We start from the raw sequence: 18,880 nt of genomic DNA on the forward strand, positions 1-18,880 counted from the left end.
AAAGTAATGTAGAGGAAGCTCTGTACCATTGGAGTAATGTATAGAGTTCTTTGTAATGTCAAGGTAATGTCAAGCAAACTATGTACTTCAGGAGCTTTAGAGCAACGTAGAAGAAGCTCAGTACTGTGAGGGTGCAGTGTACTGTTATAATGTAAACAGAACTCCCTGTTCTGTCATTTCCAGTATAGAAGGCACGTTTTACTGTCGACAATAGAGAGTAAGCTCTGTATTGTCAAGGTAATATCAAAGGAGCTCTATACTGTCAAGGTAGTGTAGGGGAAAACTGGATAATGGAGAAGGAGCCATGTACTGTCTGGGGGAGCTGCATACTGTCACAGTAATGTAAAAGGAGCTCTGTACTCAGCATAATGTTGAGGGAATCTGTACTGTTAGCATAATAAAAAGGTAGTGCAGAGGTAACTTTTTACCATCATAATTAATGTTCTTCTGGGTAATGGAGAGTGAGCTCTGTATTGTTGGATAATTCCTTCAACCATAGCCGTACGATATTTTATCAGCACTCCTTTGACCTTCCCTCAGCCTTTCATTCTACAGTGTCTAACCTACTTTAGAACTAGCCTGGTGTCATCTCGCCTCTTCTAACAAATTCCTTCCAACATTTTTGACTCTGTCATTCACTAAAACGAGGTGAGAGTTGTGGGAAACAAGTGAAAATGAGAATTTATTTGGAGACTCTGCCAAACCAGGAGGTAAAGCTGGACAGCAAGTTGGCCTTAAGCTGCAGGAGGTGGGAGGCCAGCTGATAGAATCATCAAATCCGGCAGTATCCGAGGCATCAGCAATGATGGGGATCATCCTAGCATTTACTTTTTCCCTCCCTCACAGTTATCACCCTCCCGAGTACATACAAAAACCACGTGCGAGGTCTATGTGGGAACTACGACGGTCGGAGGAACAACGAGTTTATGAAACCCGATGGCTCAGTGGTCCGAAGTGTCAATGCCTTCGGAAACAGTTGGCGAGTACAGCCGGAAAGAGGGCATGGCACTGAGCCTCAGGCACTGGGACGACACAAGTGAGTCAGTTCAATTCTCACTGGGTGACGACTGAGGTACCAGACCAGGAGGCGGGAGAGGAGGGGAGTGACAGAGAGAGACACGCAGACAGCGATAAGGTGGGGGAAGAGGGACTGAGAGAGAGAGACGGGAAAAAAGGAGTGGTAAGACATGGAGATGGGAAGGGGAATAGAAAAGATAGTGGAAGGGGATTGTAGTAGAGAAAATCAGAGACCAGAGAAATAGAGAAACGTCAAGTAAGGAGGTGGGGGGGGGGGGGGGTGGAGGGGGGAGAAAGAGATAGACACAGAGTAAATGAGAAACAAATAGAAAGATGGCGACAGGACAGAGATTACCTTTGGCTAATTTCCCACCGTGGAATTGACCAGCCACTTGACACTAGGGCAGGTCAGAAGCTGGTGGTTCCCCACCTGACTCCTCAAAGCTTTTCAGCCCATCTAAGACACGTCAGGAGTGTGATGGAGCAATGCCATGTGCCTGGATGAGTGCTGTTCTAACAGCACTCAACTGTTTGGCACCATGCAGGATCCAGCCAAATAGATTGGCACTTTATCCACCAAACCTTCTCCATCACTGGCACATCGTGGCTGTAGTGTGTACCATCTACAAAATGTAATGTAGTTATTCGCCAGCCACTCCAAAAGTACCTACCCAACCCACAATTTCTACCTCCAGAAGGACATGGGCAGCAGGGACCTGGAACATGGTATCCCTCACGAACATGGTATTCGTCCATCGTCATCATCACTGGGGCTGGTTCCTACAAGACCAAACTCAACACCAGAATGACTGCAGCAGCTCAAGAAGGCAGCTCATTACCGACTTCTCAAGGGCAATTAAAGCTGGGCTACAGCCCTGCCAGTGACTGTCACAGCCCCAGTTCTGGTTCCCATCAGGTTTGCTCAACTCAGAGAGTTGGGTCTGGCCCTACTAAATTTTCCTCCAGTAGCTTTTGCACAGAGGAGAGGTGGCAGATGAAGTCTGAGGCTGGTTCGCAAGCAGAAGTCAGCCCAGAGTTCCTCCTCAGGATTGCCGCACAGTGACCCTTGTTTGAAAGACAGGTGTGGTATCTGGCCTGGTTGTGATGGTTCCATTGGTCCATTAATAGTCATGTGAAGAACAGATAGGTGTTGGAATTTGATAGGATGAAGGTTTGGGGAGAAGTCGTGTGGGCTGCCGGCAACGGTGGTGGAGGCGGATACGATAGGGTCTTTTAAGAAACTTTTGGATAGGTACATGGAGCTTAGAAAAATAGAGGGCTATGGTAATTTCTAAGGTAGGGACATGCTCGGCACAGCTTTGTGGGCTGAAGGGACTGAATTGTGCAGTAGGTTTTCTATGTTCTATGTTCTATGTTCTAAGTCCTGGAAGGTCTCTTTGGTTCCGATGAGGCCTGTAACTTCAATGAGTACCAACAACATGAATATTAGGGCAGATGAGAGAGGCTGATGTTCCTAAAAAGGGAGGTAAAGCATCAGGGGAGCAGTCTTCACCGCTTACCAGGGGGTTTTCCTCTTTTAATAGGCGTGAACTGGACATCCTGGACTCGGGCTTCACCACCAGTACCTGCTCCTCCCAGCAACTTTCTGTCATGAGCAACACCAACTACTGTGGAGCCCTGTCCAATCCTGAGGGCCCTTTCAAAGACTGCCATTCTACCGTGGACCCCACCGCCTTCCAGCAGTAAGTATCTGTGTGGTCCCATTTGTGTTGCTCTTTTAACTAGGAGAAACTTGATCATTTGCTGTTGTCAGTCCTGCAGGATTGCTCTAGGCTCTCCAAGAATAAAAGTTTATTTTCATGGTCCTAAATGCAATTGCTACTCAGGAGAAAAATGATGAATAAGCAAAATTTTGGTTTTTTTTAATATTTTTGTTTATCAGTAATTAAAAACAATTGTAAGTGGAGAAGAACAAGTGTTTGACTAAGGGTCATAAGTCATCCAATTGGATTCCAAAGTGACTGCTTTACATTTGGTGGGTTCAGTGGTGACTGGAATGTCAGGTGACCAATGACTGAGTTTCTGGCAGGAGGTCATATGTTGGAATTTCCAGGAATAGAACCAACTAGAGCTGACAAGCCTCGTCAACTGAGGTTGAGAATGTGAGACTGGAGAGAGTTGGGTGTCATAGTGGAGGATGAACTGAGATTGGAAATAGTTGTGAAGCTATAACATTTAGGTTTTACAATCCTGTTCATTGTGGGAGAGGTTGATGGTGAGATTCTAAGTTCCAGGAAAGAATTAAAATTTTGCAACCTCAGGATCTTCTAAAGCTCTTCACTTCCCCTGCGGTGTTGTAAGTGCAGGGAAATGTATTTGCACAAGCAAGATTGCATAAAGAGCGATATGATATGAATCAAGATAAATTGCTTTTAGACTGTGCCTGTTGAGGGATAAATACACGCCAAGAGACTACCAGTCCAAAATGGTGCCTTGGGATTATCTAGATCCACTTGAGACTCGACCTTTAAACTCATAGGCGAGAGAGCTGCCACTACACTATAGTTAACAAGTGATGCAGGAGAACCAAAGCTTTAAAGTTTGGACAGACATTTTTTTTGGGGTTGGAGCTAAAGTCTGTTGGCACATTAGTGCACAGAAGGTATTGGATGCACAGTGAAATCAAACAGCATGTAGTGTCACGCACAAGGTTCTCCCCAGCGTACGAGGCAGGTGTGTACGTCAAAATGAGCCTTAGCTGTTGACTGCTGCCAGAGAGACCAAGGCACCCATTTTCATCTCCGAAGGTAAAGAAGTACTCTCCAGCAAAACTGATCACACTGGCCCTGATAGGCCATCCCGTATCACCAATGTTCTCAGCATTTTCCTATCATCTGTCCAATTTCCCCCGTAATCTACCTGATCAAAACCACCCCCTCAATAAAAACCTGCATCTGTGCCTACCTCCACAGCCTTCTGCCCAACCTGCCTCATTCACAAGCTGCTGACTGCTAAATCTCAGAGGAAAGGCCAGTTATATTAAGCCCAATGCTTTGGGCCTCCAGCAGAGTAAAACGTCAAGGTACATCTTAGCACCCTCCCTTTCAGCAGACCAAACTAAGAGTAGCCACAGGATAAATCTGGGCATTCATGACCACATACGTGATGACCCTTGAGATAATGAGGTCACTAGGAGGAGAGGAATTTGCATTGATAAGGCTAAACTTGTCTAATTTAGCTCTAAGGATCAAAGATCCTTCATCGCACCAACTCTAAGCCCAGATCAGGGTGGGGAATGGCCCCTAGGAGGGCCTCACTAGAGAGAATGGGAGATCTGATTTTGCCGTGTCTTTGTCTGCCCTGCAGGGACTGCCTGTTCGATCTGTGTGCATTCTACAACAACACAGAGGTGCTCTGTAATAACTTTGAGGCTTATTCAGTGAATTGCCAGGAGCAGGGAGTGCGGCTAGGCAACTGGAGACAGCAGACTGGGTGCAGTAAGTAAAACTGTAGAATCCCAGCCCTGATCTTTCACCTCAGTAGACTTTACACCATTGATCTACCAACAGACTTTTCACCTCCGGTCTTCACAATAGCATCTAGTGGTGGGAGGACCCCAGACTGTGGCCTTTCCCCATGGAGCCTTTGCAGCAGCTCTATGAAGCTTTGGTGCATCCCTCAGACCCATCCCTCTTTCACCTAGTTGATGATGTTCCAACAGTGGTTGATTCTTGTCTCAGTATGTGTCTTTGGGAATGGCCTGCAGCAGTCCTTTTTAGCTCGGGCTTGAGTTTCACTTCCCAAAGACTTGGAAATTATTCTTCAGGAATAACAGAATGCTAAAATGCATTGCGTTAACCCTTCTCATCCTCCCATTCTGTATGGTAGCTTTAGCAGCATTAGATACCACGGTAGTTACCTTACTGCACCAATATCCAGAGATCTGAATAATTGAGCTGGATTCCACTGCAGAAGCTAGGGAAATGAAGTTCAAATAATTAAACAAGTCTGGAATGATTATCACATGGTGACTGTGAAGTTACCACTTTCTTATAAAAACCTGTCAGGTTTCACTAACGTCCTTCAGGGAAGGCAATCATCTCTTTGTGACTTCAGACCCACTAATGTGGTTGATTCCTGACAGAACTTCAGAAAGGTTATAGCATGGAAGGAGGCCATTCGGCTTGTCATGTGCGTACTAGCTCTGTGTAAGAACAGTCCAGTAAGTACCACTTCCTTGCTTTCTCCTCATGCTTTTAGATATTTATCCATCTTGCTTTTGATTGCCACAATTGAATCTGCTATTCCTAACAGAACAATCCAGATCCTAACCACCTACAGCATTTTTTTAAAATCCTCACATCGATTTTTTTTTGGTCAGTCAACTTCATTCTCTGTCCTCTAGTTCTTGCCCTAGTTTCTCTCTAAAAACCTTGTTTACAAAGTGAATACTTTAAATACAGCCCTTTACAGCTTCTCCTTTCCCAAGGAGAATAGCCTTCAGCCTATCCACATGACTAAAGTTCCTCATCCCTGGAATCATTTTGGTAAATCTCTTGTCCACCCTCTCTAAAGGCATCATTTTTTTTTTTGTAAAGTGTTCACCCAGAAGTGGACACAAGTATTCCAACTGTGGCTGAACCAGTGTTGTACAACAAAAAATCATCAATATTTTGTTGCTTTTGTATCCTAGGTCTGAATGTGCTTTCATGAACTATGCACATTTACTCCCAAATGTCTCTGTTCTCATACAGCTTTTAGAATTGTGTCCTCTGATTTATATCACCTCTTCTGATGCTCCAAATCCATCAGAATTAAATATCATCTGCCATCTACCTGCCCACTCCACCAGCTTACCTATGCCTCCTTCAGTCTGTCGCCATGTCTCCAAGGATCATCTTTTTTCCCTCTAAAGTACATTCAGTTCGGCCAATTAGCAATGAGTGAAAATTTTCCCAATCCAGCAATGCCCGCATCAATGTACAAATAAATAAAAGAAAATTTCTCCCGACTCCCTGCTGAGTTGGAGGGAGGGTTGGGCCAAAACTGGGTATGATAATGAGACTGAGGTGCTCTCTAGTTTTGGATCTCACTCATTAATGGAGAATCTAATGATTAGTTGTCTCTTGCAGATATGAAGTGCCCCAGCAACAGTACGTACAAGCCCTGTATGACCGCATGCCCCTCCACATGTGCTGAACTCTCTGCTCCTTCCAAATGTTCCTTGCCCTGCCTGGAAGGGTGTGAGTGTGATCGAGGTTTTGTGCTGAGTGGCTCCAGGTGTGTGCCATTCAACCAGTGTGGCTGCACCTTCCACAGCAAGTATTACAAGGTCGGTATCCTGTCAGTTCTCTTCCATCAGCTGTTCAGAGAAAACCCCCTTCCTACCTGGTGATTTCAGACTCATCTCTTGCGGTGAGCTTCAGAAATAGGAGGCTGCAATATTGCACTTACTGGGCCCACAGAATAGTGGTTAAGGGACAGAACTCATGTCTTCATATCAAGCTGTTTGTGCATGGCCTCTAGGATGCTGTGTATTGGTATTGGTTTATTATTGTCACTTGTACCGAGGGACAGTGAAGAACTTGTCTTGCATACCGTTTGTACAGGTCAATTCATTACACAGTGCAGATACATAATAACAGAGTACTACCTCAATGCACTCTGTACTAACTCAGAGTAAAGTGTCACAGCTACAGGGAAGTGCATTGCAGGTAGACGATAAGGTGCAAGGTCATAACAAGGTAGATTGTGAGGTCAAGAGTCCATCTCATCTTATAAGGGAACCATTCAATAGTCTTATCACACTGGAACAGAAGCTGTCTTCCTTGAAGCTAATAAAGAACGTAATAGACTGCTTTGAAGATTATTAGGGCCTTTGACGAAGGAGATAAGAAGGAACAAGAGCACATATTTGAGCTGAATGGCATAAAAAGGGAAAAGAAAATCAATGCAGGAAGTTGTAACGATCTAGAACGTGCTGCCTAAAAATGGGATGGAAGCCTTTCATCATTTTAGGTAGCAAAAAGGGGAATTAAAAATGTACAACAGAGGGGAAGGGGAACTAAACACATACAAGGGAGGAAGATACAGTAGCAGCAGATTGTAGACGTCTTTCAGAGTGGACCACAGCTCAGTGTGCCAAATGGTCTTCTGTGCCGTTCCATTCTATGAAATGATCATAATCAACCCAGGTGATTTGCTGATAGCCTTCAACCTTGCTGGTGATGCCAATCCACATTGTGGTTGACTGTGTAAGCGAGTCCTATAGATTGCCCTCCTCGTCACTGCCCCTTTCCCCCACCCACCCCTCCGTCAACTGTCAGCTTTTGGGTCTTTCCCCGTAATCGATGCTTTCAGGGTCCCCCAGGTGTCAGTTTTGGGGTCCCCACACCAGCCTGTATATTGTTTCAGGGTCCACCCTTCCCCCTCAGTAGCAGTTTCAGGATCCTCCCTTTGGGTTTCGGTTCCAGGGAATCCCTCCCGGCTTTACTGTGGACACCTCTCAGTGCCACTAACTGGTCCCCCTTTATATTTCCCACCAGGTGCAGGAACACTTCTTCCTGGGTGGTTGCCAAGAGGGCTGTGTGTGCAGCACCACCCAGACTGTCCAGTGTCAACCCACGCAGTGCAAAACAGGCCAGGTCTGCACCATCTACGACTTCACCTTTGGCTGCTTCACAGGTACAGTGGAGAGGGGCATAGGGCAGGTGGTCATAGTCTGGGAGTGGAGAGGCTTCCCATCCATTACTGAAATGCAGGGAGTGCTTTACTTTGTAGCTAATCAGAATGTTTCTTAATATGTTTACTAAAGGTAGCAAATAAATTAAAATATTGTCTTCAGTATCCAGAATGTATTCCTGCCCCCTGCAGTTCTCACCAGTCTCAGAATGCCTAAAGCAAAGCAGCAGACACAGCGTGTTCCCTCTCCAAGAACTCCCAGACATGCATGTAACCTGGGAAGATGATTAGGGAGTCAGGATGGATGGTCTGCCCTGCAGCCCACCGGCTGGGCTGTGACCAGGTCCAAGAGCAGACTGACAAGGAGGTCCCTCAGTCCACCCAGTCCACTCTGCATTGTGTTGACCCAAAGCGCAGGAGCATGAGGCTGAAGTAGAACCAGAACTTGAGGAGCAACTGCCTTAAATATTTCAAGAGGGGGCTGCAACCTCACTCATTCCATTTATACATGGAACATTGACTCATCCAGGCTGCTCGCATGTTTAATAGGTGAAGATGCTTAAAAATACATGGCACAGGACTGCTCTGTGCAATACTCTCCACCCTAGGTCACCAATTAAAGTGGGAGTGATTCCCTCATTGGGACATCCACAGGGGAACCCCTCATCACCAGATAGCAGACAAATAGAGAACATGCAGAAGCAGCCTGTAAGGAAACAGCTCTGTGTAAATGTGGAATGGCATGGATGACATTGTATGGGACCAGCACCTGAAGACGGTTCTGGCAATCAGAAGTCAGCTTGGTCAGGATTGCTCCTCACTCCCGAGCCTTCTCAATACCCACAGTGTTGAGGCTTCCAGAAGTTTTGGTTCCAAGCCTTGGTTCGTGCCCCACCCTCCACCATCCTGTGTGTCCTCTTGTCTGGTCGTTCTGAGAGGCCAGGTCCATTCCTCTGCCAGTAGGGGAACAACTTAAGTGGAGACGATCTTATCCAAGACTCTGAAAAGATCCCAGTAAAAGTAGATAAGCCTCTCAGAGAGGTAGCTATCACTTGTGAATCGGAATGTGTGTTGCCTTGAAAATGGTGCTCCTGGTGGAAAAAGTATATCACCAGTCCACACCATTTGGAAGGATGCTTTACATACAAGTACCCTGCAAGAAGAGAGTCGCAGCATGGGTACAGGAGCAACTGGATACTCTCCAGGGTTCTCAGGATATTGGATACCCTCCTAGTCTCCAAACCACAGCAGAGACCCGAGCTTTCTCTCACCTCAGAAGAAACTAACGAGTTTCCTCAGGATCTTCGCGGCAAAAGCTGGTACAAAGTGACCAACCAGTATCATAACATGGTTTCCCTGTAGGAAAGCACTTGAAAAAGTCCTGACCAGTGTCCTAGCCAAGTTTCGCCACTTCCACTCAGGCATCCTTAACAGAACTCAGCTAAAGCCCCTGAAAGACTTCATGTAAATGGCTTCATCTCTGATAGGGACCCTACCTGCTACTGAACTAATGGGAGTCTGGAATATTTCCCCCATTTAATCCAAGTGGAGGATGCAGAGGAAGATACCTGCTGGCATTTGCACATCCTCAAGAGAGCAGACACTCCTTGAAAGAAGTGTGCTTGCAAAATACGCAGCTTGCAACAGACACATTCACAGAATGCAATGGAATGTCACCAAGCAAATGGTGATGTAGACCAAGTAGCCCTATGCAAGCTCTTTGACCCTCAAGCAGCCCTGAAAAATCAAGGCTAATAAAATAGCACCCTAGTGGAAATCGAACTGTACCACCTCACCATCACCCCCTCCCGCCATTTGCCAATCCAGGAGCCAGGTGGCTTCCTCTCTTGGAAGGTTCTGCTCATTGTTCAGGGCTGGAGACACCAGCTGCTCAGTCTTCCAAGATAATACTGCCTTGCCGTGCAACAGAGGCTAGTCTGGGTGGGCTTAATGACCAAACATGGGTTAAAGCAGGGCTGCAACTCCTGCTGCTACATCCGGGACATGCCCTCTTCTCGTTACTACCATCGGGGAGGAGGTACAGGAGCCTGAAGACCCACTTTAAACAATTCAGGAACAGCTTCTTCCCCTCCGCCATCGGATTTCTGAACGGTCCATGAACCCATGAACACTACCTCGTTATTCTTTTTTTTTTGCACTATTTACTTATTTTGTAACATAGTAATTTTATGTCTTTGCACTGTACTGATGCCTCAAAACAACAGATTTCACACCATATAAGTCAGTGATAATAAATCTGATTCTGATACGTATAATAAATCCCTAAGACTGGAGAGGAAAGCCGTGAGATTTGAACCACACTGACCTCAAGTTGGAATAATAATAATAAAAAATGTGAGGGAGCAGAATGATGAATGGGATGAAAGGGGAAAGGAAGGCCGAGGAAATGCTGTCTCTGATGTCAATAGGCAAAGTTCTTGTGGTGGATCTTTGGCTGAAGGATGTGTCTACACCCCAGGTGAGTTGAAAACTGCTTAATCTTTTCCAAAGTTCAAGGTATAAAGAGAAACTTTCTTCATGCAGACAGCTGCGTCTGATCTAGATCGGGCAGTGGTGGTGGGGAGGGATTTACTTCTGTCAGGTTGGGAAAAAATGTATAGCACAATCCTCCCAATAGAGTCTAGCAGTTTTTGGGTGTAACAACCCCTTCTTCCTCCCTTTTGTGCCCAGCTACCAAGGAATATATATTTGGTTTGCAGCTGGAGCCAGGGACCAGGGTGGTTAGATGTTCAGGCATAACCAGGTACTATTGTGTGTCAGGAACTAGAGAGAGGGACATGGATGTGTGTGGCTTAACCCAGGGGACTGGCATGGTTAGGGGTGCAGCCAAAGTTCTGGAATATGGTTAAGTGTGCGAGCAGAACTCAGAACAGGGAACTGGGCTGATAAGTGGCCGGGCTTGGGATCTGGTGATGGGAGGGTAGTTTACAGCATGGCCGAGAAGGTGGTGGGAAGCCTGGTGAGAGATAGTGAGCAATGGTTCCTGTGCCTGAGCTTTCACACATGTGTGCATGCAGTCAATGAATGCACTCTCTGGGTAGCAGATACAAGTTCACTCACTAATGTGTGAACATTAATTCCACTGCTGCTGCACAGGGCAAGGGATGAGACTGCTAGCACCCTGGCTGAGATTTTTACATTTTCACTGGACACAAGTGAGGTACCAAATGATTGGAGGACAGCAGACATGGTCCCCTTTTCAAGAAAGGCGGCTTGGAAAAGCCTAGTAACTATAGAACTGTGAGCCTAACATCAGTGGTGGGAAAGATGCTGGAAAAATTTCTGAAGGAGAGGATTAATGATCAGTCGGAAAGGCAAGGACTGATCAGAGATAGCCAACATGGGGGCTTCATCGAGGTCAGATCCATCTGACCATTTTGATAGAATTCTTTGAAGAGATAACAAAATATATCGATGAGGACAGGTTAGAAGATATAACTTACATGGACTTTAGTAAAGCCTTTGACAAGGTCGCAACATGGGAGACTGATTCAAAAGGTTAGGGCCCATGGGAACCAGCACAAGTTGGCAAACTGGATTCAAAACTGACTTGGAAGTAGGAGCCAGAGGGTGATGGTAGAGGTTTGTTTTACAGTGGGATGCCTGTGACTAGTGGTGTCCCAAAAGATTCGGTCCTGGGACCCTTGCTGTCCGTCATATACGTCAATGACTTGGATGTGGGAGGCATGATCAGTAAGTCTGTGGATGACACAAAGATTGAAGGAGTTGATAGTGTGGTAGTCTTAAGCTGCAGAAAGACGTTGATGTTTTGGTGGAATGAGCTGAAAAATAGCAAATGGAGTTTAATCCAGACAAATGTGAAGTTGTGCATTTTGGGAGCACTATGAAGCTAGGACATACACCATGAATGATAGGGTCTTGGGGAGTATTGAGGAACAAGAGGGACCTTGGAGTACAAGCCCGTGTTTCCTTGAAGGTGGCCAGGTAGGTAGCCAACATGGTTAGGAAGGCATATGGGATGGACATTGGCCCCCATTAGTCGGGGAATTGAATATAGAAGTAGAGAGATTATGCACCAACTTCAGAAAACCTTGGTCAGAGCTCAGCTGGAGTATTGAGTGCAATTCTGGTAGCGCCAGAGAGGTTGCATAGGAGGATGTTACCTGGGATGGAACAGTTCAATTATGAGAAAATGGAGAAGCAAAGAGGCTAAGATGTGACATGATCAACATATGTAAAATTATGAGGAGTATAGTTGGGTAGACTGCAGGAAATTTTTCCCCATCTCAGAGGTAGATTCAGGGTCAGGGGAAGAGATTCAGAGGAGATATGAGGGAGACCTTCTTCACCCAGAGAGTGCTGTGTACCTGGAATGTACTGCCTGAGAGAGCTTGGTCACTGACAGCATTTAAGAAGTTTCTGGATGAATGCTTGAATTGCTTGGGTATAAAGGGCAGTGAACCAAGTGTTGGGCAATGGGGTTAATGTGGAAGGGTGCCCACTGGTTGGCGTGGGCGAGTTGGAATGAATGGCCTGTTTCCATGCTCTACGATTCTATGATTCCAGTGTCAAGGCCCTAGTTACACTCAGTTGTCTACATTAGACAGGCCACATCCTCTGCATTCCCATCACCAGACTCCCAAAACATTCTTTCTTTTCCAAGTTCTATCTCAGGAAGAGGTGAGCTGGTAGACAAGGTTCTGCTCAATGTCTCCTTCAAGAAATGCAAACATGGCCACTGACTCCTGGGAATTTCTGGCTTATGAGCATTCAAAGTAGAAAAGGATCATTCAGCATGGTATTGAGAACCTCAAGGCCATGATTCAGGAGCAGATAGAGGGCCTGCATTATCTGCAGAAAGAGCACCTCACTAGCTACCAACCTGCCCACCCACCAACCACTTCCTGCCCATCTATGGAGGAGTCTATGGTCCCCACATTGACCTCATTAGCTACCTCAGAACCACAAAACCAGAGTGGAAATTAGTCATCCTTGATCCTGAGTGACAGCCTTAGGAAGTTAGAGAAGAAAGATATAAAGAAGTTTCTCTCTGTTAATCGTGAAAATCGCTTCCTCGCCTCTTCCTATCAGAAAAAGTAGATGAGACCAAGCAAATTTTATATCTGCAGCTCCAGACTCTCCTTCACTCTGCACATGGTTCATACTGATTGGATTCGGGTGTGTCCAATCTTCAGTGTGTAGCGCTGGGAGTGTTTGGGACAGTGTAGGGGGACTTTTATTCTAATTAACCCTGATCAGCGAGTCCTTGGTTTGGGACCTAACCACGTGAACAGGGAGTGTGATAACAGCAGTTCTAAAGTCAATTGGGTTTGATTTGGATCATGGCCTGTGCTGCCAGGCACATCATCCAACACGTGAATTCCAGAAAGCCGGAGCCACATTCTGATTGCCCAAGGAACCAGCAGATGGAATACTTCACCGGTTCTCACTAATCTCTTCTTCCTTCCTCTTTCCTCAGATGGGCCATGCCTGGAGTACCCCTGTCTGAATGAAGGAATCTGTGTCCCCTCAGGAAAGAACTACACTTGTGAGTGTGCACCTGGATTCACTGGCAGGAACTGCGAGACGGAACAAGAGGACATCACTGGTAAATACCATGTCACTGGCCCTCAAATTCACTGCGTTCTGATATCATGAGGGTGGAATTTGGCAAATCAGGTGCCCAGCAACAGCACCAGTTGATGGTTTATTCCTGTTCTCACTATTTCTCACTCTCTCACTCTCACTATCACACTCTCTCTCTCTCACTCTCTCTATCACACTCTCTCTCTCTCTATCACACTCTTTCTCACTCTCTCTATCACACTCTCTCTCTCCATCACACTCTCTCTCTCTCTCTATCACACTCTCTCTCTCTCTGCATGTGTTTCCGACTGTCTCTCACACCCTGGCTTTAACTCTCTATCTGAACCTCTCTTCCTCACCCCTTCTCTCTCTGTCTCATTCTCTTCCTTCAGATAAACAGCAGCCGGTTTTCATATAGTGCCGAAAATGCAGCAAAATGCCCGCCCACAACGCTCCTTAAGAGCATTACCGAACAACATTTGACACTGAGCCATGTCAGGAGATATCAGGGTTTGGTCAAAGAGATGAGTTTTCAGGCACATCTTACAGACGGGTTTATGGAAGGAGTTCTAAATCCGGATGCGTTGGTTGTTGTGTGCACAGTTACCAGTGATTACATTCAGGGTGCTCAAGAGTCCAGAATTAAGGAGCACAGATATCACCTGTAGATGTAAGGCCAGAGGAGACAGGGAGAATGGAGTTATCTGATAACAAGAATGAGAATTTTAAAATCAAGATGGCTACTACCTAAAAGACCACAGCAAAGGAACCTGTCTCACTTACACCTAATCACGTTACTGTTGCAACATCATTAGAGCAGAGACTGTTCTAATCAAGATTAACAGGGACCATGAATTTGCACCTGATAAAGCCTCCCCTCCCCATGACCAGCAGCCACAAGTGGGCATGAGTGTTCTGAAGGAACATGGCTCAATAACACCCAGTTGGTCTGCAGCCACAACATCGTTGGGGCACAGGCTGTCTGCTGAGCAGGAAGCATTCAGTACAGGGCCACGTGCTGTGGGGTGATGGTGGACAGGCCAGTGTGAGTTATGGGCATCAGAGCTTTGGATCACCTAAAGTTTACAGAACGTGGAACAAGGGAGGCCGGAGGATGTTAAAGTGGTCAAACCTGAAGGTGGCAAAGGTGTGGGTGGGAAATTCAGTGGCAGAATCAGGCAACTTTATGGAGTTGAAACTAGTTCTCACACATGATGAGACCAGTGGAATAGGTTAGGATAACGCACCTATGATTCTCTTTTGCACTGCAGTTCCTCCAGACCCCGACTCCGACTCCCGAGTGGTCCTTATCGCCGTTCTCGTCCCACTGGCCGTGCTGCTCATCATTGCCATTGGACTGGGAATCTACTGCTGCAATTACAGGTAACTGACAGTAACACAGGAGGTGCAATCAAACGCAGCCACAGACCGTGAATCTGCACCTTGCAGAGCTCCCCCCTCCCCTTCCCACTACCAACAGCCCCAAATGGAGCAGTTAAAATACAGATAAGCTAGAATCCAATTGAGTGGTGGGATACATTAGAGGGGCTGAATGGCCTCTTTCATCACTGCTGAAAGTGCTGCACAGTCAGAGGGGTTGTCTTGCTGCATGAGACATTAAACCTAGACCCTTGTCATGCGGTGTGGGGAAGATTCCACCCCTCACACCCCTCGGCACTATGCAGTAGAAGGCAGTGGGGGGTGGTGGGGGGGGGGGGGGACATTTCTCTGTATTGTTGATGGTATTCCTCCAACAAAGACTACCTAAAAGACCACAGAGAAGGACTCTGGCTCACTAACACCTAATCAGGTTACTGTTGCAACATCATTAGAGCAGAGACTGCCTTCTGGGCAGACAGTGTCAGGCACAGAGCCGTGGGTCCTTGTACTGCTACCACCTATGGATCTGACAACTTTATAGTTCTGATTCTCCTAAAGGTGACACTGTAATGAACAACTTTTTCAGCCAATTAAATATTCCTACACTCTCTGCTGATAACAGAAAACAATTGGATTAGTCATGAGGAAATCGCCGAGGTTATGTGGTCAATGCACTCAGGAAAGACTCCGGGGTCCTGGTGGATTTCTGGGGGAATTCTATAAGGCTTTCTCCTCGTTGCTTATACCTTATTTAAGTTCTGTTTTTTCGGATTCTTTTAAATTGGGAAGGTCACCTATGGATCTGACTATGCTGCCTTATACCTGCAAGGATCAACAGCTGCAAATTACCACTTTAGTTGCACGTCACTGACAGTCACAGGATCGTTGGAAGGTGAATTGACCAGCCAGGGATCAGGTGCAGGACGTACTGTCCCCTGACCTTCCACCTCTGCCCCCCTCCCCCATTGAACAGGGGTTTTCAAACTGGAGAGCAGGTATTCCTGAGGGGGTTTGAGTGGTAAAGTTAGAAGGTGGAGCATATCTATAAAAAAACGTAATCAGTGTTTGTATTTAGAGTGGCAAATTGGGGGGTGGGGGGGAATGGATTAAAAAGGCAAGTCTTCTGAAGTGGGGCACAGCATAAACAACTTCTGGAAACCTCTAAATCAGATTATGACTGAGCTGTAGGGGACAGATAATGAGGCTCCGCATTAGGTTTAGAGGACAAACGTCACCAAGGGTTCCGCATTTGTACAGCACCTGTTGGCCTCTCTCAGCAGAGCTCCCAAAGTGCGCAGTTGAAGGTTTCACCACTGGTGTAATCTAGGCAACTGTGACAGGCTCGGTGTACATGGCAAGATCCCACAGCCATGGCAGAGCTGATTTGCCTTTTTGATGGTCTTGGTTGGAGAAATACCATCAAGAACACTTCCTTGCCCCTTTTCTGCATAGTGCCCTGGGGGGTGTGAGAGGTGGACTCTTTCCCACGCCTCATGACAAGGGGCTAGGTTTAATGTCTCATGCAGCAAGACAACACTTCTGTGCAGCTCCTTTAGCCGCAATCAAGCAGTCCATTCAGCCTCTCCAACACTTAGTTGGATCATACCTTATCTGTGTTTAACTCCATCTCGGTTCTGAAATTTTCAATTGACCCTGACCTAGGCTTCTTAGAGGACATTTGCACAAAGAAACGTCTCCTGATCACCTCCGAAGAACTAATTTTTATGATTTGCCGCCTTTTCTGAGCTCCTCCCTTTCAAGAGAGACTACTTCTCCCTCTCCACCCCCTCTATATCACTTTAAATACGCTCATTGGGTCACCCATTAATATTGCTCACTCCTGTGAATATAGGCTATTCAGCAGCAGGTGAACAATCCCACAACTCGGTGAGGGAAAGATTAACAGGGGATGTGGTTTGGTGGCTTGTAGCTGGGGGTGCTACCATGGCTGTTACTGTTTGCAATGGCTGTAGGTTCTGACTTGGTGGCTGATCTCTATCTTTTTGGAATACAGGAAACAAAAAGTACCGTATGAGGGCTACATGATGGATACAGGAAATGGTGAGTCAAACAGTGCATCAGTGTTAATTCACAGGCAATTCCAGTGGTGTTTTTTCATATATTTCTCCCAGAGACCTTTCAGTTCAGGGCAATCACATCAGTCCCATTATTGTACTTATTTCCCTGTAATCTGTTCTCTCTCACATCCCCATCAACTCCCTTCGGTTTCCTGCCGGCCACATAGATTTGAGGTAATTTACCATTGCCTGTTAAACTACCAACCCATACACCTTTGGGATGTGGGAGAAGATGGAGCACCCAGGGCAATGTGCAAACTCCACATGGATAGTACCAGAAGCCAGGATCAAACCCAGGTTATTGGAGCTGTCAGGCAGTGGCATTCCCTGTTGTGTCACTGTTCCTAAGAACATATAAAGTAGAAGGTGGACCAGCACATAATTGTCCCTTAACCCACTGCATTTCTTATCAACGACCTCAACTCCACCTTCCTGTTCAATCTTCTTCCCCTATGTGCCCAAAAATCAGATGATCTCAGCTCTGAATATAATCAGTGACTGGGGAGGCACAACCCTATGGGGCCAAGAATATAAGAGATTAACAACTCCCTAAGTGAAGAAAATTTATTCTCCTGTCAGTCCTAAATGGACAGCCTCTTATCCTGAGACAATGCCCCCTCTCATCCTAGACTCTCCAACCAAAGGAAATACCCTCTCTGGTCTATCCTGTCAATCCCTTTAGGAATTTAGTTTCAATGCCTCTCATCCTTCTGAAGTCCACTGAGTATTGGCCCATCCTACTTAGTCTCTTCTCGTAGATTCTCAGGTGAAAAGGATTATGATATCTCATTTGCATTCTCATTAAGGGAAGTGTATGTTTCCATGGATACAAAACCATAACTGTGTCCCAAATGTAGTCTCCCTGCTTAACAATTAGTGTTTGATATTTAAAGGGATATGATCACAGTTATTGGATTGGTTAAACCATTACAGTGAAATGTACAGTTATTATATCCAGTATTTCAAAGCACTCAACTTTTAATCCCACTTTGTTCCAATAGCATCTAGTAGATTATATCCCCTGGTGAAGCATTAGACCTGAACAAATTGTAAAGGACCCCCTTATACAAGTCTTCCCTCGGTTACAGCAGGGTTCCACTCCTGTGAACTGTTTGTAGGTCGAACAGTTTGCAAGTTGGTATTGCAGCCATGAACAGAGTTCCCACAGGACAAGAGATGCTTGCAGCCCTGCAGCAGCCAGGAAATCCATCAGATTGGTCTCCCAAATGCTCGCTCTTATGTACGGGCTGTATGAATTGGGCGTTCATTAGCTGGGGAGGACCTGTACACATCCTCTGCTGGTTAATTGATCTCAGGCGAAAAATCAGTCAGAGTTCTTGAACTGGGACTGAGACCAACATTTGGGATGGGCCCCAATTCTCTGCACTAGCATGCAGCTGGCAATAGCAAATTAACAGCACTGATTAACCTGGCTCCTTAAATGGAGCAATGTGTCTCAAGGCACTTCACAGGAGTGTTGGTTGATATTGGATAAGATCTTAGGGTAGCTAACCAAAGGTCTAGTGAAATAGGGAGCATCTCAGATGAGAAAGAAGGAGAAAGATTTAGGGAATGAATTCCAGAGCTTCGGATCTTAGCTGCTGAAGGCAAGGCTGCCAAAGGCAATTAAATTCAGGGATAAAAAAGAAGCCAAACGGTAGGGACGTGGGGATTTTGGAGAGTTGTAGTGTTGGAAGAGATTGCAGCTTTACAGTCATGAAGGAGTTTGTAAACATTGGCAAGAATTTTGAGGCATTGTTTAATTGAGAGCTGATTTCAATCATTCTCCCATTTTACTTCTACCATTTACTACAGAATCCCAAAGGGCATTTTCCCACACAAGGTCAGAGATCTACCCTGTATTGTCCAGGAGAAGGGCAGCTTTCCGTCTGTCTCTTTTCTCTCCACCGGAGAAGAGGGCTTTAGAAGCCTGGATCCACTCAAGGGACCCATGTTATTTTTTTATTATTTAGTGTTCACTATATGAGGATGATGCTGGCAAGGCCCTTAAATTCACCCACCTCCAGTTGTCCTTAGGCCATGAAGAATCAGGCTGGGCAACAGGTTATTGACTCCATAATCAACCAATTTTATTTTCAACTCAAATTCATAATGTGCTATGATGGGATTGAAATCTTGAAAGTCCTAGTTGCACGTTTGGACCGAGAACCATGTGAGAAGTCCTTCTTCTAGAC

At 46.0% G+C, this 18,880-nt stretch overlaps 1 protein-coding gene across 1 annotated transcript in view; it reads left to right on the forward strand.

Moving 5' to 3' along the window:
* LOC127586508 (IgGFc-binding protein-like) overlaps nucleotides 1-18,880 on the forward strand; it is a 118,316-nt gene that overhangs the window by 97,062 nt on the left and 2,374 nt on the right. Inside the window, exons 78-85 of the mRNA XM_052044520.1 lie at nucleotides 847-1,036; nucleotides 2,562-2,720; nucleotides 4,345-4,475; nucleotides 6,111-6,310; nucleotides 7,524-7,662; nucleotides 13,121-13,249; nucleotides 14,499-14,610; nucleotides 16,622-16,668. Of these exons, the coding sequence (XP_051900480.1) occupies nucleotides 847-1,036; nucleotides 2,562-2,720; nucleotides 4,345-4,475; nucleotides 6,111-6,310; nucleotides 7,524-7,662; nucleotides 13,121-13,249; nucleotides 14,499-14,610; nucleotides 16,622-16,668 (1,107 nt within the window). The remainder of the gene's footprint in view (nucleotides 1-846; nucleotides 1,037-2,561; nucleotides 2,721-4,344; nucleotides 4,476-6,110; nucleotides 6,311-7,523; nucleotides 7,663-13,120; nucleotides 13,250-14,498; nucleotides 14,611-16,621; nucleotides 16,669-18,880) is intronic.

Source organism: Pristis pectinata, chromosome 37 (genome assembly GCF_009764475.1).
Source record: "Pristis pectinata isolate sPriPec2 chromosome 37, sPriPec2.1.pri, whole genome shotgun sequence".
In the NCBI taxonomy this organism is placed as follows: Eukaryota; Metazoa; Chordata; class Chondrichthyes; order Rhinopristiformes; family Pristidae; genus Pristis; species Pristis pectinata.